This window comes from Gracilinanus agilis, chromosome 2, assembly GCF_016433145.1.
Source record: "Gracilinanus agilis isolate LMUSP501 chromosome 2, AgileGrace, whole genome shotgun sequence".
Classification (NCBI taxonomy): domain Eukaryota; kingdom Metazoa; phylum Chordata; class Mammalia; order Didelphimorphia; family Didelphidae; genus Gracilinanus; species Gracilinanus agilis.
The window spans coordinates 476,678,079-476,705,118 of NC_058131.1; the positions used below are offsets into that span (position 1 = coordinate 476,678,079).

Genomic DNA, 27,040 nt, shown 5'->3' on the forward strand with positions numbered 1-27,040 from the left:
TGAACTTCAAATTTTCCACAGAGTTCAGGGCTGTTCATTTTTTTTTTCTCTTGTAGGATTATTTTTTTCTAGGTAAGTTATTTCTTGGCTGCAAGCAGTTTTTAGTTTCTAGAATGTTAATTTCTAAATTCTCTTTCTTTTATAGTTAGTGTCCATTAAAATTATGTGTGATTCTGATGTGTATGATCTTGATTCCTCAGTACTTGAGTTATTTTTTTCTGGATACTTGCAGTATTTTTCCTTTGACTTGAAACCTAGATTTGCTCATAATGTTTTTGGGAATTTCTATTTAAAGTTTCTTTCAGGAGGTGACCAGTGGAGTCTTTCTATTTCCTCTTTGTCCTCTGATTCTAAGAGATCTATGCAGTTTTCTTGAAAATAATGTCTAGACTTTTTTTTTTTTTTTGGTCATGGTTTTCAGGAAGTTTTCTCTTCAGTCTTGCTATGAGATCCCTTGTATTTTTTCTTTCCTTTTTCATTTTGTTTTAATATTTCTTGTTGTCTCATGGAATAAATAATTTTTTTGATCCTTTCTAATTTTCACTGAATTTTATTGCTTGAGAAAATTTTATACCTTTTCTGTCAGGCTGTTAATGCCTTTTCAGTTTTCTTTCATTTTTTTTATTTCTTTTTTTAAATTTTATTTAATTTCTTTTCTAGTTCTTCCCCTCTAGTATCATCATTGTATTTATAAAAATATCTTAAAACTCTTTAACTCTTGCTTCATCTCTTCCAGGAATTCTGGTTGATTTTGTGTCCCTGCTGTTTATTTCTTGGAGGTTTTGTTTGTTGATGTTTCGTAGTTAATTTTATTCTGGATTTTTATCTTGAACATTCTGCTCACCATAATTGCTTTTTATGGTGGAATTCTTATTTATTTGCTCATTTTTGTTGCTTGTTTCTTGATTTTGGATTTTATGTTAATGCTAAGCTCTGTGCATTTGTGGAGGAAACATCTTGAGTAGTCACACTGCTGCTTTCTTGAGGGTATTGAGTGATATATTATTCTAAGTTCTCTGGGAAAGCTTAGATTGGGATCTGAAAACCTTAAGTGCTCTCAAAGGGGTCTCAATCAAGAGCAGAATCCAATTGCTGGCTCTTCTGCTTTGAGTGAAAGTTCTTGACGTGAGTTTGAGTCTGAAGGAGACAGTGCTATAGGTTTCAGTCACTATCAGCCAGAGGAATCTTTGCAATTTCAGTGGGGTAGAACTACCTTCTTTCTTCTCTTTGATTTAGGATTCCTGACCTAGTTATTCCTCTGCAGGCTTCTTATAGGGCCAGAAGCTTAAACTAAGCTCTTCCTCTGCTCATGGGATCTGAGGCACCTAGATGTTGTTTTCTTCTGAACTCACTTTTTTTCTCATGATACCACCTTGGGTTTGCAACTGCTCTTTAACCTAGAAAATTACCCTCAGAGTAGTGCCTCTTGTCAGTTTTCCCTGGATCTGTGATTGCTGGTCACTGAATCATGGACCATTTGCCACCCGTTCCCTCGGTGGTACTTGTTTATGAGCTTGAGATCTTTTGCCCTGGTATCCATCTTCCCTTTCTTCTTAATCTGTGTTCCACATGACAACAACTCTCCACCCCTCATCTCCAGCAGACATAGATCTCTTGGTCTGCCTCCTTGTACCCACTTGGACTAGAAAAATTATTCACTATGACTTGATCTGGCACATTTTCTAGGTGTGTTTGGATTAGATCTCCATCTTTGGGTGCCCTATAATTACTCGTAGTTCTGAGAATGCATGAGGCACTCTTGAAGTCCTTACTGAATGAGTTGATAAATGAATAAAATCAGTTTAATGACAAACATTTCTCTCATTTCCATTGTCAATATGTCTTAAGAATGTTGTTCTTTGGTCAGATATATAATCAGTATTATTTTTAATAGAGTAAAATTAGATTCAGTTTAGTGCATTAAGTGGCAGCCTCTTCCCACCTTTTCCCTCCCTCCAGAGGCAGCTAGGTGACACAGTGGATAGAGGTCTGGGCTTGGAGTTAGGAAGATTCATCTTCCCTGAGTTAAAATCTAGCCTCTTACAAGCTATGTGAAACTGGGAAAGTCACTTGACCATGTTTACCCCAGTTTCCTCACCTGCAAAATAAGTTGGAGAATGAAATAGCAAACTTCATTTTGAGTCCTAAAGAATCAGACATGACTAAAAGTGACTGAACAACAACAATATTTATTTATATATGCACAAATGGGAGAAAACTGTGGTTTACCAGTAAAATAGAATACTGTAAAGCAATTAAACAGTTTGTATCAGGATTATGAGGTTGTTTTGGTGAACTATAAACTCGGTGTATGTCAACATTGTGGTATAGCAGCCAAGAAAATTAATGAAATCTTTGACCATTTTAAAAAAGTATAACATGTCAGTCTAGGATGTAATAGTGATCAGTTAGGAACTATTTAAATGTATCTGTCATTTGTTACTATTTTAAATGCTTCATTATAACAATGTTATAATTGATGATGATACCACTGAGTTCGGGCCACATTTTTAGTAACTTATGTTCAGTTCTGGACACTACATTTTGGGAAGAAATTGGTAAACTGGAGGAAACTAGGCTGGTGAAAAGTCTAGAATTTATGAGTATTGATTTATTGAACTGAGGCTTCTCTAATTTGGAGAAGAATTGCTTGAGAATGAGGAAGGAACCTGGGACAATGCTGTCTTCAAATATTTGAAAGGCGATACTGGGGAAGACATTGTGATTGGAAGTTGTAGAAGGGCAAATTGAAGCTTGATGCCAAGAAGAACTTTATAAAAATTAGAGCTATGTGAAATGAAATGGGTTGCTTCTAGTAGAGACTTGTTTCCCCTTACTGAGAAGTCTTCAAGCTGACCTCTTGTAGAATGAATTTTAGAGCACATTCTTTTTTTTAGTGTAGATTGGACTAGTTAGTCTCTTTTATTCTTTCCACCTCTGAGATTCTTTGACTTTAGACCTTAAATTCTTCATTTGTAAAATGAACAGATTGTTTTTTACAAATGATTTCTAAGTTTCCTTCTATTTCTGAAAATCAGAGTTCCAAAGTCATGGCTTATATAACAATATATACCACAAAATGTTTTTTGTATTTCTTTCAAAATAAAACAATTTCATACCACATTTAAGTAGAATTTGAAACTTTAAAACAGACATAGAAGATACCATCCATTATGAATGGGCTGGCTATGCTCCAAATGTTAATTTTAAAATTATTTGTTTGTAATTTGTAATACTCCTCCAGGAATAATCTTACAAATACTCAAGTTTGGCTAAAATGGCTATATTACAAATGTAAATATATCAACACATGTTGTTTATAATCTGTAATAGTAGTAATAGTAAATTGCAAACATTCATGAAGTATTTTACATATGTTATCTTTTTTATTACAACAATCCTATGGAGCACATAGGTAGTAGAAGTATTATTATCTTCTCCTTATGATGAGGAAATTGGTACACAGAAATTAAATTGCTTTGCCCATTGATACAGAGTTAGAAAGTGTCAGAGCTGACTCAGATCCAAACTCTTAAGTCCAGTGGATTTTTCCATTTTACTAATCTTTGCCTAATACCAATGAAGTTAAATTCTAGTACTAGACTGAATTTTGAATCCTTGAAGCAGAAGAACATATTATAAAATGATGCAGGGTCCAGGAACACATTATTAAGAAAATGGTCAAAAGATATTTTGGAATGGCTCATAGTCATCTTGTATAATCCATGGCTACTTTGCTGACCTTCAGTTCATTTTAGCTGGAAACCCAGGACCTCACCTATAAAATAGTATGGTGCATACTGATAGGGTGGGGATCCACTGCTATACTGAGAGTTCACTATAACGTTTGGAAGTTTAAAATTTGAAATGGTAGCATTTGAGTGGTGGAAGTTGGCATTATGAAATATAAGGGAAATCATACTCACTTAGCAAAAGAAATAGCTGGAAAGCATTGAGTTAGATTTAATTACATAGCTATGCAAACTATTATCTTTTTGACAGAGGATGGCAATGGGGAGGTTAGGTGAAAACAATTGGCATTTCTCTGAATGACTGAACAGATCCAGTACATTACCACCAGCCCTGCAAATTCTGTTCTCTCTTGCCTTGCCCTCTGCAGTCTGCTTGCATTTTTGAAACACCCCCTAAATGTTCCTGCTTATAAATAGCAGCTGGTTGTTTAAACCCTGCCTGTGTACTGCTAGTGAAATAAATTGTGATACATTTTCAAAGCAAAAGGCTGAGTAGCTGGATGCTTAATTACCGTTGAAGGGGAGTACCTGTTACTGTGGAAGAGGGCCTGTTGCTGTTTTTTATCTAAGGTTTCAGAAGCTGTGATTTTCAGATAATGCTGCACTGTCAAAGAAGTGCTAGTTCAGCAGTATCTTTCTAAACATGAACTTGGCGAGAATATAAAGGCCACATCTTGTGTAATTTTTGGAGTCTTGGAAAATAATTTTCTGCTTTAGTTTTAGTACACAGCTGTACAGAACTTTATACTGATTTTTTTTGGATGCTTGTAGACACCTGACTAGTGCTTTTGAAGTTCTCAACCTCCTCTTCCCTCTGTTTTCATCCCTTCACTCCCTTTCTTTTTGTTTTATAATCACTGAGTCTATGAGAATATGTGTGGAGAATACTTTTGGTATAAAAATTTTGTGCTAATGGGTCATGAAAGGAGTATTGGTAGGAAATGCATTTGTCAATGAACAGAATGCTTTAATAAGTAAAATATTTCTGACATTCAGTGTACTGAAATATGCATAAGAAAATGGTTGCTGAAGATTTTTTTCATAACTATTCTTGGTCTGTGAAAAAAGAAATGTGCAAAATAATAGAACTATTAATTTTGAATTGTAGAGAAAGAAGTGGCATTATTATTATTATTTTAAAACCTTTACCTTCAGTATTAGAATCAATACTAAGTATCAGTTCCAAGGTGGAAGAGCAATAAGGCCTAAAAAATTGAGGTTAAGTAACTTGCCCAGGGTCATACAGCTAGGAAGTATCTGAGGCCAGATTTAAACCCATGACCTCGCATTTCTAGGCCGGACTCTTTCTCCACTGGGCCACATAGATGCCCCCAAAGTTTGAGACAGGATTATGATTTCATTGATGTAGAGTAATCCCAGAATAGAGACTTGTTCCATTAATGCAGCTTGGCTGCATTCTATAACTTAAAGTCAAATGTATTTTCCTGAGGCACAAAATTATAAATTTTCTCATATCGAGTATTGGTCTTCCTCATTCCAAAGTTCATCTCTATTACATAGTGCCTGTTAATGTTGATTATTATATTCAGTTGCAAGTTTTTTGTTTGTTCAGAATACTGATTATCCAGTCAATCTAATCATTTGAATTATATTGGTTATACCTTATTTTCAACTTGCTTAGCTGAGTTATGTTGTCTTATAATAGCATGTAGATTAGAGGCCTACACCCTTAGGGGAGTGTAATTAATATACACATAAGATTCTTTCTTAATTAAATAATAGATTTTTACAAAATGTTGTGCATATCTCTTTCCCTTAACATTTTTTTTGTGTGTGAAAGTAGAGCTTGATGTAGGACTTATTCTGCTTTACTTTGTCTTGTTTGGGCAGTTAGGTATTGATTTTTTAAAATATAGTTATCTGAAATTACTAATTCATGTTGTCCTTCTCTTCTAGGGAAAAATCATTGGATAAATGCTGAATCCTCTGGTATAAACTCCATTCAAGTTTTCTGGAGAGTAGCTACCTGTTAACATTTTGTACAGTAACTTTTATGGATTATAATATATTTGAAACCTAATTATTTTGCTGGCAGCAAGCCATAATTAACCTCTTCAAAGAAAATGTTTAAGTTCTCATGCAACCATCATTTTTTCTGGAAGCTGTTCTTCAAAAGGGAAGTCTACATGTAAACAGAAGAGATGATCATGCTTCCTGTAGGAATTTAAGACTTAATTTCTTTTAAATCATGACCAGCTTGAAGCGGTCCCAGACTGAAAGACCTGTTGCCACTGAAAGAGCATCAATGGTTGGAACAGATGGGATTTCCAAGGTTCACACTGATGACTTCTACATGCGACGCTTCAGGTCGCAGAATGGCAGTTTGGGTTCTTCTGTCATGGCTCCTGTGGGCCCTCCTCGAAGTGAAGGTTCTCACCATATTACCTCTACTCCAGGAGTCCCAAAGATGGGGGTTAGGGCAAGGATTGCAGATTGGCCACCAAGGAAGGACAATGTTAAAGAATCTAGCCGATCAAGTCAAGAAATGGAGACTTCAAGTTGCCTTGACAGCATGTCCTCCAAAGGCAGTCCTGGAAGTCAAGGTAGTTCAGTGAACCTCAACTCCAGTGACTCTGCTATGTTAAAAAGCATACAGAATACTCTAAAAAGCAAAACAAGACAATCAGAGAACATGGATTCCAGATTTCTCATGCCGGAAGCTTATCCTAGCTCCCCTAGGAAAGCCCTTCGCAGAATAAGACAACGTAGTAACAGTGACATTACTATAAGTGAACTTGATGTGGATAGCTTTGATGAATGTATCTCACCCACATACAAAACTGGTCCATCACTACACAGGGAGTATGGTAGCACATCATCAATAGATAAACAGGGAACTTCAGGAGAAAGCTTTTTTGATTTGTTGAAGGGATACAAAGATGATAAATCTGATCAGAGAGGCCCAACCCCAACAAAACTGAGTGAATTTTTGATAGCCGGTGGAAGCAAGGGTTCAGGCTTTTCTTTGGATGTGATAGACGGACCTATCACACAGAGAGAGAACCTCAGACTTTTTAAGGAAAGGGAGAAACCACTCAAGAGACGGTCTAAGTCAGAAACAGGGGATTCATCCATTTTTCGTAAATTACGTAATGCCAAATGTGATGGGGAACTTGGAAAATCGTCAGACCTTGAAGATAATCGATCAGAGGACTCTGTCAGACCTTGGACTTGTCCAAAGTGTTTTGGTCACTATGATGTCCAGAGCATATTGTTTGACTTGAATGAGGCAATTATCAATAGGCACAATGTAATAAAAAGGAGAAACACAACCACAGGAGCATCTGCAGCTGCTGTTGCTTCTTTAGTTTCTGGACCTTTATCACATTCTGCAAGTTTCAGTTCCCCTATGGGAAGTACTGAGGACTTGAATTCTAAGGGAAGCCTCAGCATGGACCAGGGAGATGATAAGAGTAATGACCTTGTAATGAGCTGTCCGTATTTCCGAAATGAGATTGGTGGAGAAGGAGAAAGGAAGATCAGTTTATCCAAATCAAATTCTGGTTCCTTCAGTAGTGAAAGTGCCTCATTTGAATCAACTCTTAGCTCTCATTGCACAAATGCAGGAGTGGCTGTACTTGAAGTGCCCAAGGAAAATTTGGTTTTGCATTTAGATAGAGTAAAGAGATACATTGTGGAACATGTGGATCTTGGTGCATACTATTATAGGAAATTTTTTTATCAGAAGGGTAAGTCATGTTTTTAATTATTTTATTTTACTATACTTGCTCAAAATATTAAATTCTTTATAACAGAAAAGAGCTTTGGGCAATATGTAATGATAGAACTGATGAATTTTTTATACTTCTCAGTAGCAAAATAGTTCAGTAATCATTTCCTATAAAAGCAAATCAAATGTTTTCATTCTTTTATACTATTTTTAAAAATGCATTTAGTCCCTTTTACTCTTCATGTGGAAAAACTTAAATTGATTTTTAATGCAAGTTCCGCAAATGGCAACTAAATGGATGGAAGTATTCTATCTCTTAAGTGTCTCTTGAATAGAAAAATGCTGCCATGCTACTCTTAAGGATGTGCGTGGTTGTTTCCAAGCATTAAAAAGCTATTGAAAACATTTGAAACACCCTCTTTAACTTTCCTGGGTTTTGACTGCTTAGGAAAAAGATCAACTTCTCTGTTGAACAAAGGTATTCTGAAGATTGGTGAGATTATATTTGAATTGCTTATTCTCAAATGAATTTTTGAATTAATTCTTTTGGGTTTTTAGGTCCATTATCTTCTCACTCTCTATGCTAAGTGAAATGAAATGATACTGATGAACCTGAAGTACAAAGCAGGTCTCTTCCTTTTAACTGTATCTGTAATTGCAAGAAAACTTAGTCACATAATTATGCAGCCTTATCTGGATAATTCTTTTTTAAAGAAAAACGTTTCTTTTTTCTTGCTTTGCTAAAAAGCAAAATGAGTTGTAAATAGTCTTTAACAATCTTTTTAACTAAAACTAAATAACAAAAAGTTTAGGTCTTATAAATATTGAGAAATTGTGGTAGACTATACTTTTGCTCTTGTATATGCATACCCTTTATTCTTGTTATGTTGATTAGAAATCTTTACTACAGTCATATAAACATTGTCCTTTGATTAGCTATAGCCTTTATTTGCAGTGTCCAGGCTGCTTATACTTGTTTAAATGTCATGTCATTTTTCTAGTTAAGATATTTTGTAATGAGTCTAATTCAGATATGATCATATTTGAATATATTTTAACTTCAAATTTCCTATACCGGTATTTAAACATGAAACACATTGTCTTAGAAATATCTACTTTTGCAATTCATTTTCTAAAAGTACATTATTTTAAAATTATCCCCTTGTTATTGCCTTGTAAATGTGGATCATAAATATCCTATATACATTAGTTATCTCCTGCTTGGCTCTTCTCCTTTCTGTTACAATTTGTTTTTTATATCTAATCATTGTTTGTTCTTGTATGTATGTATGTACCGTAATCCCATGTTTCTGACAGTTATTACTTCTTTTTAACATTTATCCTAACTAAATATATAACAAAATGGTCTTCCTTTATAATTTTGTTCATCTGCTAAATCATAAGACTAGAAAAATATTTCCAACATCAGTATTCCAAAAGGTCCATTTTGTCAGCAGGGGTATTTTCTACTCTGTTGCCAATCATAATCCCATAGCCACTTGAGATAATAGACATCATGTGCTGTTGTATTTAAAGAATTACATCATATGGTGGCCAATCTTTTTGTAATGACCTTCTTTGAACTTAGTTATGATAGTTTTGAATAAGAAGACATATTAGTACCATATTTGAAATCTTTCTATCTTGGTAAGAACTTATGAGATTGTGCTAGACTTGCAGATCCCTTGAAAGTCTAGGGTTATCTTAATTCTACAATGAAGCATTTAAGTATGGCTGTACTATTCTGAAGGCTGATGTGTAAAAGTGTACACAAATAGCAAGGATTAAATAGGAGAAAAAAAAGAGAGCCTCTGCCACCCCAATTTCTGAAGTAATTATTCCATAGGATAGAAACAGAAATATTTACCTAAATTTAAAAGTTTTTGAAAATACAGCTTTTTTGACTCCTTTTTACCTTGGGGTGCATGATCATTACTCAAGTATCCAAGTCACTTTCTGCATTTAATCATGAGCCCTGTTTCTCCCAAGGAAAATTTACCTTTATATATCAATATAATAAGAATGGCAATATCACTTAAATTAATTTATGTATACAGTGCCTTCCCATTTAGATTTAGCAAAGGATTACTTTATAGAGTTAGGGAAAAAATTATTCTGAAAGAACAAAGGTTCAGCAGTCTCAAGAGAAATAAGGGGATCTTCACAATACTAGCTCTCTGTACCAGTTAAGAAGTTCTGTCTTTCACCTTTGGTATATTTTATTTCATGTTATCTTAATTTTGTTTATTCTGAAGTTTTACTTTCCTGAATAATAATGTTACTTTTTATTAGCTAATAAATTCAAAACCACAACAAAGCAGAAGCCATTAAAACTATTTGTTACTGGTTAAAAAATAGAAAGGTTGATCTTAATTAAAAAATTAGGTTCACTAACATTCAGAAACAAACAAGCATAGTATTTTACTGTTTGATAAATCCAGAGACTTCCAAATATTAGATTTGAGTTACTATTTCATGGAACTCCTGGGAAAGCACTTTGACAGAAATTGATTTAGACTAGTATTTCTCACCTTCTATAATATACTCCAAACAAATATTTGCCCTCAATATTGACCTTGGATGACCAACCAAGGGGTAGGGAAACATAACGCAACTTTTATCAAGGGACATATCCAAGAGCATTTACTTAACTATTAGCTCTCATTACAGAGTTACCACATTTAAGTAACTATGCCATAAATCAAACTATCTAGAGCAGTGATGGGCAAACTTTTTAAAGAGGGGGCCAAAGGAAAGGAAATGCTCATTTGTCGGTCTGTTTCTAAGGCAACTCTTTCGAAGTTTCATTGTATTGTATCCTATTCATTGTATTTGTCAGATTAGGAATAATGTCGTGGGGCCAGATAGAACATTTCAGGGAGCCGTATCTGGCCTGCGGGCTGTAGTTTGCCCATCACTGATCTAGTGTATTATATTTGTATTCAACTTTTCTTTTTCATCCTGGCCATCTCAAAAAATCTTCTTCTCATTCTCATCCCTATTATTGATTCCTGGAAGCATAATAGGGATCCAGTTATCCCTCTTTTCTCTTTTATACTTATTTTGATTCCTTACCTGACAAGGGCAAGAGGTTGCAATCATGTGAGACAAAGAGTAATATAGGGGGGAAAAAGCCAAATCATCTCCTATTAACTTTAGTGTCAGAACAAAGTGCCTTCTACCTTAATTTATTAGCTTCCCACTTGTGTCTATACTGTTGTTTGTATAGTGCCCACTTCCAAGGTTCACAAAGTAATTGATTGTATATGGCAGGCATTGCTGTTATTTTATGGACTTGTAATTTGATGAAGTTTCATGCATCTTCATTCATTTTTGTAAATGCAACATTTTATCTACAATAGTTTGGAAATGTTGAAAGTCGAAGCAGACAATTAAAAGGCTTCCTGCTCTTGGACTATGGATAGTACCTTCCTGGTACTGATAGCCTAAATCTATAATTGTTTCTCTTGATTGTACCCAAAAAGATTAAGTTTTGTGCACTTCTATCATTGGGGAAACAGTAGAGAAGATGGCATATTATAGCTCAGTCATCTACATTTCAGGAAGAGTGATTTGATTATTGGGTAATCTAACCCACACATAGACCACACAAGTTGTTGTGGATGGATTGTCTTTGCAGTGCTCCCAACAGTGTTTGGGACTGTCTTGTAAAAAGGAAAGCTGGGGCAGCTGGCTAGCCCAGTGAATTAAGAGCCAGACTTAGACAGGAGGTCCTGGGTTCAAATCTGTCTTCACACACTTCCTAGCTATGTGACTGGGCAAGTCACTTAACCCCCATTGCATAGCCCTTACCACTCTTCTGCCTTGGAACCAATATACAGTAGTAATTCTAAGGTGGAAGGTAGGAGTTAAAAAAAAGAAAAAGTTTTTCAAAAAGAGGAAACACTTTCAGGTTTGAAGTAATTTTCCATTGTTCTACTAAATTATTTGTTCCATGAAAACCAAGCTTTTTCAGAAAGACTCTTGTCATCCTTTCAAAGGTCTTGTCAAAGAATACTATCATTGTTTCTTTCAGAATTCTCTTGAGGTGAGGTCTTTTAACTTCACTTATAGCTAAGAGTCAAGCCATTCATGGTAGTCTTTCTTTCCTCAGGAACTTCAAAATATAAATTTGGGCGTAAATTATTCCTAAATATCATCAAGTAATGAGTGGGTAATGCCTATGGTAGCATTTGTAGTAGGAAAGTCAAACACTGGCTCCACTGAGATTTTTGTTGTAGTCCCAGTGTCTACAGTGTCTATGATTGAAATGTTCTGGGTGTATGTCTCTTTGAGATGGCAAAAGTATAATTTTCTATAATTTTTTGATACTAGCTAAAGCTAAAATCTCTTGAACAATATGCTTTAAAAGGTTTTGTCTTAGGAAAAATAAATAAATGAATGCAAATTTCATTCATTCATTTATTCATAAATCCTTAGTATCAATTCTTAGATAGAAGAGCAGTAAGAGCTAGGCAGTCAGGTGTGACTTGCCCAGGATCATACAGCTAGGAAATGTCTGAGGCCAGATTTGAACCTAGATCCTCCAGATACCAGGCCTGACATTCTATGCTTCTTAACTGCCCAAATTTATTTATTTATTACAGGTCCTGCCTCAGATAATGACTGTGACTCTGGGCATGTCACTTAACCTCTCAGTTTTCCACATCCATTAATTAGAGTTAATTAGTAGCACCTACTTTCCACTGTTGTGAGAATAAAATGAGAAACTTAAAAAGTGATTTGTAAAATTAAAAGCTCTACATAATGCCAATTAATGTTATTGTTGTTAATGATTTGCCAAAAATCTCATACTTAATAAATTGGCATTAAGAAATTGAACTGAAGCATTGTGACTCAAAATTCACTTATCTTAAATCCGGCCTCAGCCACTTCCCAGCTGTGTGACCCTGGGCAAGTCACTTGACCCCCATTGCCTACCCTTACTACTCTTCTGCCTTGGAGCCAATACACAGTATTGACCCCAAGACTGAAGGTAAGGGTTTAAAAAAAAAAAAAAAAATTCACTTATCTTTCCAGTGTCACATACTGCTTTTTAAAACTATAGGAATCATAACTTTAGATTTGCAAATACTAAGGAAATACTAAATGGCACTAAAATGTACTATTTTCTCAAACTTTTATCATTGCAGAATAAAGAAGCAATGCGATTTTGAGGTTTTTGAGGCACTATGCTTGCAGTGGAAAGAGTAATGGACTTTTAGTCAACCACCGGAGTTCAAATTCTGCCTATAGTATTTGTGTAATATACTGTTAGCTGTGTAAAAATGGATAAATTATTTCACTGCTCTGAAACTTAAGTTCCTGAGAAGTCTGATAGTATGACTCATGGTATCCATCTCACAGTGTTGTAAGGCTCAAAAGAGATAATGTATTTGAAATATTTTGCAAACCTTAAAGTGCCCTAAAAATGCAGTTACTCTAAGTTTTATTTTGTACTGGTAGGGGTTGAAAATCCAGCTACTTATATAATACTCTTGAGATGCTAGTACCTCCTTAACTGTAGGGCCTAATAATTATAGCATGTCTACTATTCATTAATATACCAGTAATAGTAAAAAAACAAAAACAAAAAAAACTTCAGGCTTGCCATTAATTAAAAAAAGGTCTTAAGAAAATTGGGTAGAAAAGTCAACTGCTTAGTAATAGACTTAAGAATCTAAGTCACCCCCCTACTAAACAAATATAGCAAAAACCTCACAAAATGACTTGTTTTCAATATTTTGCCCAGCTAATGAAGGCTTGATACTTTTATGAATCAATACCTGTTTTAAAAACTACTTTAAAGGGGGCAGCTGGGTAGCTCAGTGGATTGAGAACCAGGCCTAGAGACGGGAGGTCCTGGGTTCAAATCTGGCCTCAGCCACTTCCCAGCCGTGTGAGCCTGGGCAAGTCACTTGACCCCCATTGCCTACCCTTACCACTCTTCTGCCTTGGAGTATTGACTCCAAGACGGAAGGTAAGGGTTTAAAAAAAAAACAACAACAACACTACTTTAAATGGAAATCTGTACTGGATGTATTACATGGTCCTTTGCTTTAAAAAAAAAAAACAGAATATATTCTAAATATGATTTAACCTTTTCTTGATAATTATCCAGAACATATCATCTGATTCACATAGCTTCCTGAGAAACTGGCTACCTTATACCTTTACTTTTTATCTTTTGTCTCGACTTTAGCTTTTATGTTTCCTGGGTTAATATTTTAAATTTCATGGAATTTCTGAGGGAAAGATACAACATTATCTTTCGATCTTAGTTTTTATAGATGAAATACACAGACCTAGATAATCTTTTTAAAAAATTGTTACTAAAATTTCATTTTATTCAGTCATCATTTCAAGCTTTTTTTTTCAAACCATGCTGTAAATCAGTGATGCCATCAGTTGATATTGAGATGTCTTGAGCTAAGTGGTTCAAATCTAATAGCTCCTGGTTGTTATAATTTTAAAATTTATGTGTTTCTTTTTTTGTAATTGTCTGTCTCAGACCTTTTCTGTCAGTTGTCAGTTCTCACTTTTGTAAATGTGCCTGCTTGTAGCTCCTCTTTCCTCATAATATGATAATCCTAACTTGTTGCTAATGAGATAATGAAGCTTGTTAAAATTATGAGAGACATAAGAGTATTCACATTTAAAATTCTCTTGGGGAAAAAATAAAAATCTATGTATTCAGACAATATAGTCATAAATTTAAAATTTTTTCCTAATTTAAAATTATCTTTTATTCCTTTTTAGATTTCTATTGCATAGTAATTTTTATTTTTACATAGTATTTATTATTTTCATGTTTCCTATGTCATATAGAATACATTTACAATAAATAATATAACATATCATTTATAAACAAAAGCTTGATAAATTTATAATTTTTTAAAATAAGGTATCTCAAACAACTATAGCCAGCAACAGAAATTTAAAAATTGTTTTTTCTTAAATTTTTTTTCTTCCACATTACCTGTATTTCCCAATATTCATTTCTCTTCTCCCTCTCCAAAAGCAGTATATTATCCAAGGAATAAAAATAAAGGTAAAACTGACCAATACATACAAAAAGTCCAAGATCATAGGCAGTTTTTTAATGCAAACCCCCACTTCTGGAAAGGAGAGAGATTCATACTTTCTCATTTCTCTTCTTTGGGGCTAAACTTTATCATGATAGTTTCTCAATGATCAATTTCTTTTTTTATATTTTTCCCTTTTTATTGTTATTGTGTTTATTGTCATCCTGGTTTTGTTTACTTTCTGTCAGTTTATATGTGTCTTCCAGAGGGAGAGTTTTTAACCAAGCAAGAGATAGATACAATTTCAAAAGCTATAATGATTTCAGTTAAATGAAATTGAAGTCTTTGTATGAACAAAACAAATACAAGAAAAGAATTGATTTGGAAAAAAGACGTTGAATCAAGTATCTTGTCAAGATATACTATGGAAGCAATCAGTGGACAGAAGGAAATTCTATATTAGTGAGAGTGGAGGAGGGTAGAGTTGGCAGTCTGTTGAGAAGATGGGATGAAATGAGATCATGTGAACATGTAGATTTACTTTGGCAAGGAGAAGGACCCCTTCTCCATGTGAGATGGGTGAAGGAAGTGGTAATAGAAGTTATTGAAATGATACAAAATAAGGAGAAGGGGAGAAAAGGAAGTTTTATTAAAGGGCCTTGGTTCTCCACTGGGTGGAGGGGAAGAGACTCAAAGGGAAATGAAAGGTTTGGAAAAGACACTGTAGTGAGTGAGATTGTGTATTTAGTAGCTAGGTAGAAAAGGTTTGTCTTGTTGCAGTTAAGTCTCTTGAAATTATGTAACCTAAATTTGTAAAGGACCCAAGTAAACATGGTTTTATGATTTTTCTCCTTCTTTCAGTAGCATATGAGCAAATGAATGGGTGGGCAAAATCTTTAGTAGGTCAAGGGAATCTAAAAGAGTAAAGAAGGTTCATCAAGGGGTTAAAATAGGGATGGATAGACTGTTGTATCCCTTGTAATAAGTAGCCATGCAGGGTAATGGCCCTAGAAAGAACTGAAGGATAGAGTAATTAGTGAAAAGACCTTGAATCAAGAAGATAAAGAACAGGGCTTTTTTTTTTTTTTTAACCTTCTCCTACTTATTCCTTTTTTTAATTAGGTAACTTTGCCTAATGACTATCTTATATTAGTTTTTGTCTTGTTTTGTTTTGTACCTTATACTTACCTTGTTATCAACCTAGTTCAGACTTTCATCACTCACCTTTCACCTTGCCTATTACGGTCTCTCCCTACTTCTTTCCTAACTGTTATCTCTACTTCATTCCATTTTCCAATCCATCTTTGTTATATCTTCCAAAATAATTATCCATCTTTTTTCTTATCAATGTCTTCTTTAGAGTATTAACCCCGTAATGTAGTGTCAGGTTTAAAGAGACCTTCCAAATGGTTATACCATTTTACAGTTTCACTAATAAATATTAGTGTACCTATCATTTCACAATCCTCCCAACATTTGAATATGGCATTTTTTTTTGTCTTTATCTAGTTTTCAAATGGGGGAATGGAACCTCAGAGCCGTTTTGATTTGATTTTCTCTTCTTATTAGTAATTTGGTGCATTCTTTCATATGGTTATGAATGCTTTGCTTTACTTCTTTGAGAAATGTTTTTTTGTATCCTTTGACCACTTATATTGGGGAATGACTATGAGTCTTACATATGTTTATTGTTTACATCTCTTATATACCAAACCCTTATCAGGGAAATTTGTTACAGAGTTTTTTTCCCATTTGACCACTTCCCTTCTTCTCCTAAGTGTGTGTGTGTGTGTGTGCGCACGCGTGCAGAGTCCTCTATTCATTTCTAACTATTGTGTTCTTTTCTTTCTTAAAAGTGCAGATCAGGCATCATGACCTCAAAAAAATCCTTTCCTAATCCCACCCCTAACACCCAAATGAAAGTGACTTCTCATTTTTTTCATAGCATTCTAGCTTGACCTCCCATTTGCCTTATTCACATTCTGTCTTCGATTGTGCTTATTTTTCTGATCGTCATCTTCCCTATTATTATTAAGCTCCTAGTAACTGACTTTTCCTAGTTTTGTATTTGCAGTATCCAACACAATTCCTTGGATTTACTAAATTTTGTTGAATTCATTGGGATCAGAGTAATTTAATAAATCTTTTTGTTCTTGGAACCACATCAGATGCTACTATACTTTATTAAATATGTGTAAACTTTTGGAATTGAATTTTTTTTTTCATTTTTGATATGTGAGTAAAGCATGCTATTTCTACATCATTGTGTGAATTTTAAAATGACTCTTTTTTTATATTCTTTCAGAACACTGGAACTATTTTGGGGCAGATGAGAACCTGGGTCCAGTGGCTGTAAGCATTCGAAGAGAAAAACCAGAAGAATTGAAAGAAAATGGACCTCCATACAACTATCGCATAATATTCAGAACTAGTGAGGTAAGCTATGAATAAGACAGACTTGTGGTTTAATAAAAACTAATAATAAGTAGAAATGTTCTAATTGAAGTTTTTTTCGTAATATTATTTAGTTATGTTTGAAAATCCAATAAGGCTCTGAAAATTTGAGTCAATGTTCATTCCATTTTTCTACCATAAAAGTAGTATGTAATCTATCCACCTAACTTAGTAATTAATGATACATTGAAATAGCAACTCTTCTTATTCTCTTTTCCTCTGTAAAAAGTGAAATTTGGGAAATGTATAAAACTACATTTCCCATGATCCAACATGGTCCAACTGATTTCCGTCTCCGACGTCTTGACGCAGGGGAGAGCTTAAATCTCGTGGGTTAGGAGGGAGTGGTCTCTTTTGCGAGTAGGCCATGGCCAGGAAACAGGAGACAAAATGGAGGCGGCAGTTTTGAATGCTTACTAGCGCGTGGTCTAATGATTTTATCTATCAGCATGGCTTTAATTAAAATACTAATTTATATATTTATACCAGCATCTATCATTTTTAATATTAACACCTCTCCACCATGTGCTCTTCCTTTTAGCCATGTATATGTCTAAGATGTTAGGTGACAGAATCATAAACCTTTTCATCATCAAAGACCCAGCATAATTACAGCCACCACCACAAAGTATTTGTGGTACTTGTGAGATACTACTCTGTGCTTCTTTGCAATCCTATCAGATGATCAGAACAAAGAATAATATCTCCATATTGCTGATAGAACCAAAGCTCAGAGAGAATGTTAAAGACTCTAAGATTAGGATCCAATTTTTTTTTTCAAATGAGATTCCTTTGTTACTAAACAGATTCCAACTTCATATATGGTGCCTTCCCTAATCACCCTAGCTAAGTGATCTACTTTATCTGTATTCAGGTGGCACAAAGTTCATATCATTTATATGGGAGTTACATTCTTTTCACACAGCCTCTCTAGTTTTGTTGTTGTTGTTGTTTTTGTTTTACTCCTCATTGCCAGTAATTTTTAGCATGAATTTTTAGAATATATCTTTTATTTGGAGGTCAAGATAGCTATCATAAAAAATTTTAGTAGGCACTCAGTATTTATTCACCATATAGATACCCAATTAATGGGTTACAAAGGAAGGAAAGAAAGTAGTATCTGGTTCATGGTAAATAATTTATAAATGTTATTTATTATAACTATGATTATTCTTAACTTGACACAAGAGTGCCTTAATGCTTTACAAAGTATTTTAAATAGATTTAAGCCTTATGACAGCCTTGTGAAAGTATTTCAAGTATAATTACCTCCATTTTGCAATGAGGTAAATGAGGCTCAGAGTGATTAATTGACTTACTTATGCTCACTCAGCTAGTAAAGGTCAGAAGCATGTTTCTAAGCAAATCTCCTTGACCAAAAATCTGGCATTTCATCATGTCAGTCATGATGTCTTTTAAGTGTATACAAACAGGAATTAGTCTATAACTTGGAATATAAAATAGGACATATTGTTAAGTATGCTATATTTTTAGAGTTTTACCAAAAATCTCTTCTTGAGTTGGCTTAAATAACTGCTTCTTACATTATATTTAATTCAAATGATCAAATTCCAGCTATTATGTTAATCTGATCTCGACAATGTAGTTAATTAGTCCAACTTTATGTCTTCTACTCTTATACTCATTCCTTAATAACCTCTCACCTTACATTACTCCTAATATTTACCTCTTCTCTTATTAATCATGAGCTGCTGAATAATGGTGGGAAAAATTCATATAGCCATACTGATTGTAACCAATATAAATTTGCTATCTAATTTCACTGGTCCTTCATAACTACACAATTCCTTTACTGGCTGCCTAATTGACTCTTATATTCCCCACAGTGGCTATTCCACTATTCTAAACCTTTTTTTTCCCCTCTACCTTCCCCTTCCTCTAAACTGAAGACTTCACCTCACAGCATATTTATGACTCAATTTTATCCATTTTCATAGCTTCCAGCACATGGTATGTATTGATTGCAGATTGCATCTTCTTCTCCCCTGATCCCACAAAAGGACAGTCTTTTTTTGTCTCTGTTTATTTTTGAGTTTGTTAAATCTTTTCTGTGTTTCTTCCTTCATAATTTGTTTTGAATGTCTCTGTGAATATGTTAGCCCTTGATCTCCCACTATCCCTTAAACTCTAACTGAAGCTCCATTGAGTGGTTCTCTGCTTCCACCAAATTCCTAGAGGAATTAATAGTTCAAATAAAGTTCATTGAGCATAACAGTTTTTTGTTGGAGCTTTATTTTTATAATGAACTACTTCAAACTCAGCTTGTTGGCAGATGCAGACCAAATGTGGAGCATCCACTCATAGAAACTTTGAACTTCAATTTTTTGTTTCCTAAGCATTAACAATGGTAGGAAAAACTCCAGTTAGTGACATTTGCATTACTTTAGTTTTCAACAATTTGGGAAAGAGGTAGGGCTGATGTTTCTTAAGATAGCTCTTTACTATATAAACTTAGCTTAACACTGATGATGGTGAAAAGTTGCCTGTTACTGTAATAAAGATGCACTATATAGTAGTACTTCAAATATGAACTCTCTGAGAATTGAATTTATTTAATACTAATTCATCTAATATTAAATAGCAATACAACCACTGCTACTTCTCCAAACTCCAACAATAATTACTAATATTTACTTTTAAACCCTTATCTCCTGTCTTAGAGTCAACTGTGTATTGACTCCATGGCAGAAGAGCGGTAAGGGCTAGGCATTGGTGGTCAAGTGACTTGTGCAGGGTGACATCTGTGGTCAGATTTGAGCTCAAGACCTCCCATCTCTAGGCCTAGCTCTCCATTCCCTGAGCCACCCAGCTGCACTCAGTTACTAACTTTTACATAGTACTGTGTACCAGGTATTATACTAAATACTTTATAGTGATTATCTCATTTGGTCCTCACAGTAATCCTGGAAAATAGGTACTGTTATTATCCTCATTTTACTGATGAGGAAATTGAGTCAGACAGAGGTTAAGTGACTTGCCCAGGGTTACACAGCTAGTAAGTGCCTAAGGCTAGATTGGTACTCGGGTCCCCCTGACTCCAGCACTCTATCCACAATGCCATCTAGAGCATTAACTTTTTTTTTTTAAACCCTTACCTTCCATCTTGGAGTCAATACTGTGTTTTGGCTCCAAGGCAGAAGAGTGGTAAGGGTAGGCAATGGGGGTCAAGTGACTTGCCCAGGGTCACATAGCTGGGAAGTGTCTGAGGCCAGACTTGAACATAGGACCTCCCGTCTCTAGGCTTGGCTCTCAATCCACTGAGCTACCCACCTGCCCCCTAGAGCATTAACTATGGGAGATAGCAGTTGCAGTAAGGGAAAGGAAAGGCATTCTGGAAGAGGTGCTTGAATTGAAGCTTAATGCAAGGCAGAAATTCCAAGCAGTAAGTGTGGAGAATTACCAGTATAGTCACAGAGGTGATAAATGGGACTATTGGAGAGAGGGACCAAGAACAAGCCAGTTTGATCATAGAGTCAAGGGGGGTAAATAGAATGTTATTAAGTTGGGAAGATCTCTAAATATTTTATATTTGATCCCAGACATAACAAAGAGCCACTGGAGTTTATTGAACAGAAGGGTGACATGGTTAGATTTGCCAGTTGAGTGGTTGATATCCTGGAATGAGTAAAGACTTGAGGGAGAGAGACAAATGTGGGAGCTAATACAGTAATTTAGACGAGGGACATGGAGAGAGAAAGAGATCTATATGAGGGAGACTGTGGAGAAATAATTTATGAAATGATGTATATGATTGAGAGAGGCGTAGAAGATCCCACTGATCTTGTGATCCTCTGTGCCCTGGAAGGATGATAGTCCCCTTCAGAGTAATAGGGAAGGTCAGAAGAGGGGAATGTTTTGGGGAAAATTGGACATGTTAAATTTGAAATGCTTAAAGGGCATCCCACTTGTAATATCCAGAGGCATTTGGTTGTGTTATGGACTGGGGCTCAGCAGAAAGACTAGAGTCGAATAAATAGATTTGAAAATAATCTGAATAGAAGTAATAACTGTTTACATCTACCTTTTTTATTTGTATGAACATCTCTTTAAATAAACTCTAGTAATATTCTGGTTCGATTATTATCATGAGTATGTATAGTAAGCCACTTAATGAATATGAAGGATGAGTTCATCTATATTTATCAGAGATAAAAACAATCTACCTTACTTTTGTTGTGGCACTGTATATTTTCTTTCTCTTTTCAAAAAAAGCTTTTCTTCTGTCTTAGAATCACTACCTTGTATTGGTTCCAAGGCAGAAGAACAGTGAGGGCTAGGCAATGGGGGTCAAGTGACTGCCCAGGGTCACACAGCTGGTCCATGTATATTCTCACTTGCTTCATGAATAACTTTATGAAATAGTCAGTAGAGAGATTTTCCTGGTTTTATAGATGAAGGCCTCTAGCTGAAGATTTATGGGGTTTATGGCTTAATTTGAACTCCAGTCTACCTGATTTCAGCTTAATGTAAGCCACATTCACATTGGAGCCAGTCTTTTTTGACTGCCTTTGTTCTCTGTAAGACATGGGCCTAATCATTAATAACACTAATGATCTGGAAATTATTAAGAGCAAAAGTAATTTTGTAAAAGGAGGATCATTCTTTACTTTTTTCTCCACAGACTTCATCTTTTGTGAAATTAACTATTTGTCTTCCAATTGCCTCTGATGTACTGAATAGAATTAGGAGACTTGTTTCTAAATAGGGAATGTTTGTGGTCTCAGTTCCCATGGCCTGTTACAGAATAAAAGTGAAAACCTTAACAATTGAGTTATTGTGCTTTCATATATGTATATATGAGAAGAGAAAGGCTCTATTTTTGTCAGAATTAGATATTAAATAGTAAGAACAAAGTTTTTCCCATCATCAGTACTGTGTGAAAAATTAAATGCAAATGAAAGTGGAAATATGCTAATCAGGTATGCTCACTACAAATAGCATAAGTCTCTTTCTTATGTAGGAAGATTAATAGAAGCCAGCATATTGATTTTATCTTTTCCAAATCTTTTTTTCTCCCCTCCGTAGGCAACATTACACTTAGATTAACAAGTGGTACATGGCATTTCCTGGGAATTAAGACTCCATTAGAGTTTATGCCTAAGGAGCATTACCTCTTCCTGAGCTAGTTGTTAATACATAGGAATTTCCCTTTGACTCTTTTGTTAACTTAAATGCACATTCCATCTGAAGAGAAAGAAGACTTTTTAAGTAAAAAAGGAAATGAACAAAAAGAGGTTTATATTCATGGGTTCTCCTACTAACATGTTCTAATTAGATTAAAATTAATGTCCTTTTACTGAATCAGCTTTGAATAAAATTAATATGTCTTGTCCTTTTACTTTTTGGTTGATCGCTATTCAGTGAACACTTTAAGTGCCTACTCTGTGTAGAACTCCACTGAGGGATTGGGGAGAATACAAAGTTGGTTAACTACAGTTCCTACCCTCTTTGAAGTTATAGTTTACAGAGATAAAACATTACTTCAGTATACAATATTTTATCATTAGTTCATTTGAGAATTATAAAAGAAAGTACTTTATGAGTTTGATAGATAAAGTTGTTTTGAAGAAAGAAATCTAAGAAGAGAAGGAAAAAAGGGAAAAGATTAAGCAGAGATGAATAAAGAAGGTAAGATTTCATTTGGATAGGCACTGAGGTAGTTTAAATAGATTTTTTCTTTAGCATGCACAGATAGTAAAGTAGAATGTTTCAGACATAATGAGTGAGTAAAGATGAGAAGGAATGAAAGCTCAGCCACTGAGTGTTTAGGAAGCTGGATACAGTCTACTTTGGCTGGAGTAAAATGTTTGTTATGGGAAGGAGTAATATATGTTTGGAAATGTAGGCTTGTGCCCAGTTGTGGAGTGCCTTAAATTCCAGAGGAATTTGAAACTTGGTAAGCCATAGTCTTTGAAAAGTTTTTTTATTTGTTAGATTATTTAATTATTTTCATTACATACACCATTTGGATTCTACTTGACTTTCTTCAGTCATTCTTAAGATATTTGCCCCATTTTCTCATACATAAATATTAACATAAGTTTCTCATGCTCTCTCTGATTCTTCTTCCTTTCTTTATATAACCTCTCAAATAATTCATCCCTCCCTAAACATGAAGCCATAGGACTTGGTTAAGATTACTAAATTATATAATAATAGCCTTTTGAGGCATACCAGTATGTTGGAAGAGCCTTACCAAAATATATTTCTCTTCTAGCTCCTGACATTAAGAGGTGCTGTACTAGAAGATGCCATCCCTTCAACTGCAAAACATTGTACAGCTAGAGGATTGCCCTTGAAAGAAGTACTGGAGCATGTAATTCCTGAGCTAAATGTTCAGTGTCTGAGGTTGGCCTTCAACACCCCTAAAGTCACAGAACAACTCATGAAACTGGATGAGCAAGGGGTAAGTGAAATTCTAGAAGATAATGTTCCTTTCATCTGAGTAGAACTATTTTTCCTAAAGAGTTTCACCCTTTTTTTTTTTCTTCTACTCAGTTGAGAGCCCAGTTAGCTCATTGCCTATTTTCTTTATCTATCCAAGATATATGTACTGATAGACTAGTATAATGAACTATCTGACCTTTGGCATATCCTGGACTGGACAGTGGGCATTCTTTTCCCTCTTGTTTTTTCCCATGTAGACTGTTAGGCCAAACTCTTCAGAGATTTTGGATCTTATTTAGTAGACTTTTCAGTGATTCATGGATTAATAAAAGCCTCACAATGCAATCCACTTAAAGGAACTTTGTCAGAACCATATTGCTTTTTTTTTTAATAAAACATTTATTAATATTCATTTTTGACCTGTTTACATGCTTCATACCCCTACTTTCCCCTTCACCACCCGCTCTCTCCTCACCCATGGCCAATGCACATTTCCACTGGTTGTAACTTGTGTCCTTGTACAGGACCTATTTCCATATTGTTGTTAGTTGCATTGGTGTGGTAGTTTCTAGTCCACATCCCCAATCATGTCTGCCTCAACCCATGTGTTCAAGCAGTTGTTTTTCTTCTGTTTCCACTCCTGCAGTCCTTCCTCTGAATGTAGGTAGTGTTCTTTACCATAAATCCCTCAGAGCTGTCTTGTGTCATTGCATTGCTGCTGGTACAGAAGTCCATTACATTCGATTTTACCACAGTATATCAGTCTCTGTGTACAGTGTTCTTCTGGCTCTGCTCCTTTCGCTCTGCATCAATTCCTGGAGGTCTTTCCAGTTCACATGGAATTCCTCTAGTTTATTATTCCTTTTAGCGCAATAGTATTCCATCACCAGCATATACCACAATTTGTTCAGCCATTCCCCAATTGAAGGGCATCCCCTCATTTTCCAGTTTTTTGCCACTACAAAAAGCACAGCTATAAGTATTTCGTACAAGTCTGTTTATCTATGATCTCTTTGGGGTACAAACCCAGCAATGGTATGGCTGGATCAAAGGGCAGGCATTCTTTTATAGCCCTTTGAGCATAATTCCAAATTGCCAGCCAGAATGGTTGGATCATTTTACAACTCCACCAGCAATGCATTAATGTCCCAATTTTGCCACATCCCCTCCAGCATTCATTACTCTCCCCTTCTTTCATTTTAGCCAATCTGCTAGGTGTGAGGTGGTACCTCAGAGTTGTTTTGATTTGCATTTCTCTAATTATTAGAGATTTAGAACACTTTCTCATGTGCTTATTGATACTTTTGATTTCATTACCTGAAAATTGCCTATTCATGTCTCTTGCCCATTTTTCAATTGGGGAGTGGCTTGATTTTTTATACAATTGATTTAACTCCTTGTATATTTGAGTAATTAGACCCCTGTCAGAGTTTTTTGTTATAAAGATTTTTTCCCAATTTGTTGTTTCCCTTCTGATTTTGACTACATTGTTTTTGTTTGTACAAAAGCTTTTTAGCTTGATATAATCAAAACCATTTAATTTACATTTTGTAATTTTCTCTAACTCTTGCTTGGTTTTAAAATCTTTCCTTTCCCATAGATCTGATAGGTATACTATTTTGTGTTCACTTAGCTTATTTATAGTTTCCCTCTTTATATTCAGGTCATTCACCCATTCTGAATTTATCTTGGTATAGGGTGTGAGATGTTGATCTAGAACTAATCTCTCCCATATTGTTTTCCAAATTTCCCAGCAGTTTTTGTCAAATAGTGGATTCATGTCCCAAAAGTTGGGCTCTTTGGGTTTATCATACACTGTCTTGCTGATGTCATTTACCCCAAGTCTATTCCATTGATCCTCCTCTCTGTCTCTTAGCCAGTACCATATTGTTTTGATGACTGCTGCTTTATAGTATAGTTTAATATCTGGTACTGCTAGGCCCCCTTCCTTCACATTTTTTTCCATTATTTCCCTTGATATTCTTGATCTTTTGTTATTCCAAATGAAATTTGTTATAGTTTTTCCTAATTCAGTAAAGAATTTTTTTGGTAATTTGATAGGCGCTAAATAGGTAAATTAATTTGGGTAGGATGTTCATTTTTATTATGTTAGGTCATCCTACCCATGAACAATTAATGGCTTTCCAATTGTTGAGATCCAGTTTTATTTGTTTGGAAAGTGTTTTGTAGTTGTTTTCGTATAATAGCTGTGTTTGTTTTGGTAGATAGATTCCCAAGTATTTTATATTGTCTAGGGTGATTTTAAATGGTGTTTCTCTTTCTACCTCTTGCTGTTGTGATATATTGGAAATATATAGAAATGCTGATGATTTATGTGCATTTATTTTGTATCCTGCAACTTTGCTAAAGTTGTTGATTATTTCTACCAGCTTCTTAGTTGATTCTCTAGGATTTTTTAAGTAGACCATCATATCATCTGCAAAGAGTGATAGCTTAGTCTCCTCATTGCCTATTTTGATACCTTCAATTTCTTTTTCTTCTCTAATTGCTATTGCTAGTGTTTCTAGTACTATGTTGAATAATAGAGGTGATAATGGGCATCCTTGTTTCACTCCTGATCTTATTGGGAAGGCTTCTAATTTATCCCCATTGCATATAATGCTTGTTGATGGTTTTAGGTATATACTGTTTATTATTTTTAGGAAGGGTCCTTCTATTCCTATACTTTTCAATGTTTTCAATAGGAATGGATGCTGTATTTTGTCAAAGGCTTTTTCAGCATCTATTGAGATAATCATGTGATTTTTGTTTGTTAGACTGTTGATATGGTCAATTATGTGGATGGTTTTCCTAATGTTGAACCATCCTTGCATTCCTGGTGTAAATCCCACCTGATCATGGTGGATGATCTTCTTAATTACTTGCTGGAGACTCTTTGCTAATATTCTATTTAAGATTTTTGCATCTATGTTCATTAGGGAGATTGGTCTATAGTTTTATTTCTCTGTTTTTGGTCAACCTGGCTTTGGGATCAGTACCATATTTGTGTCATAAAAGGAATTTGGTAGGACTCCTTCTTTACTTATCATATCAAATAATTTGTATAGTATTGGGATTAGTTGCTCTTTGAATGTCTGATAGAATTCACTTGTGAATCCATCAGGTCCTGGTGATTTTTTCTTAGGGAGTTCTTTGATGGCTTGTTCAATTTCTATTTCTGATATGGGATTATTTAGGTATTCTATTTCTTCTGCTGTTAATCTAGGCAGTTTATATTTTTGTAAATGTTCATCCATATCTCCTAAATTGTTATATTTGTTGCCATATAATTGGGCGAAATATTTCTTAATGATTGCCTTAATTTCCTCTTCATTAGAGGTCAGGTCTCCCTTTTCATCTTTAATACTGTCAATTTGGTTTTTCTTCTTTCCTTTTTCTTATTAGATTGATCAGTACTTTGTCTATTTTATCTGTTTTTTCAAAATACCAGCTTCTAGTCTTATTTATTAATTCGATAGTTCTTTTACTTTCGATTTTATTAATTTCTCCCTTAATTTTTAGTGTTTCTAATTTAGTTTTCATCTGGGGATTTTTAATTTGCTCGCTTTCTAATTTTTTGAGTTGCATACCCAATTCGTTAATCTCTGCCCTCCTTAATTTGTTAATATATGCACTCAAGGATATAAATTTCCCCCTGAGTACTGCCTTGGCTGCATCCCACAGAGTTTAGTAGGATGTCTCATCATTGT

The 27,040-nt window shown here is 34.7% G+C and overlaps 1 protein-coding gene across 4 annotated transcripts in view; it reads left to right on the forward strand.

Moving 5' to 3' along the window:
• The first annotated feature begins 5,961 nt into the window (after nucleotides 1-5,961).
• SIPA1L1 (signal induced proliferation associated 1 like 1) overlaps nucleotides 5,962-27,040 on the forward strand; it is a 165,887-nt gene continuing 144,808 nt past the window's right edge. For all 4 annotated transcript variants that reach the window (XM_044664918.1, XM_044664919.1, XM_044664920.1 and 1 more), the window contains exons 1-3: nucleotides 5,962-7,462; nucleotides 16,774-16,904; nucleotides 23,161-23,349. In XM_044664918.1, coding sequence (XP_044520853.1) covers nucleotides 5,962-7,462; nucleotides 16,774-16,904; nucleotides 23,161-23,349 — 1,821 coding nt within the window. The remainder of the gene's footprint in view (nucleotides 7,463-16,773; nucleotides 16,905-23,160; nucleotides 23,350-27,040) is intronic.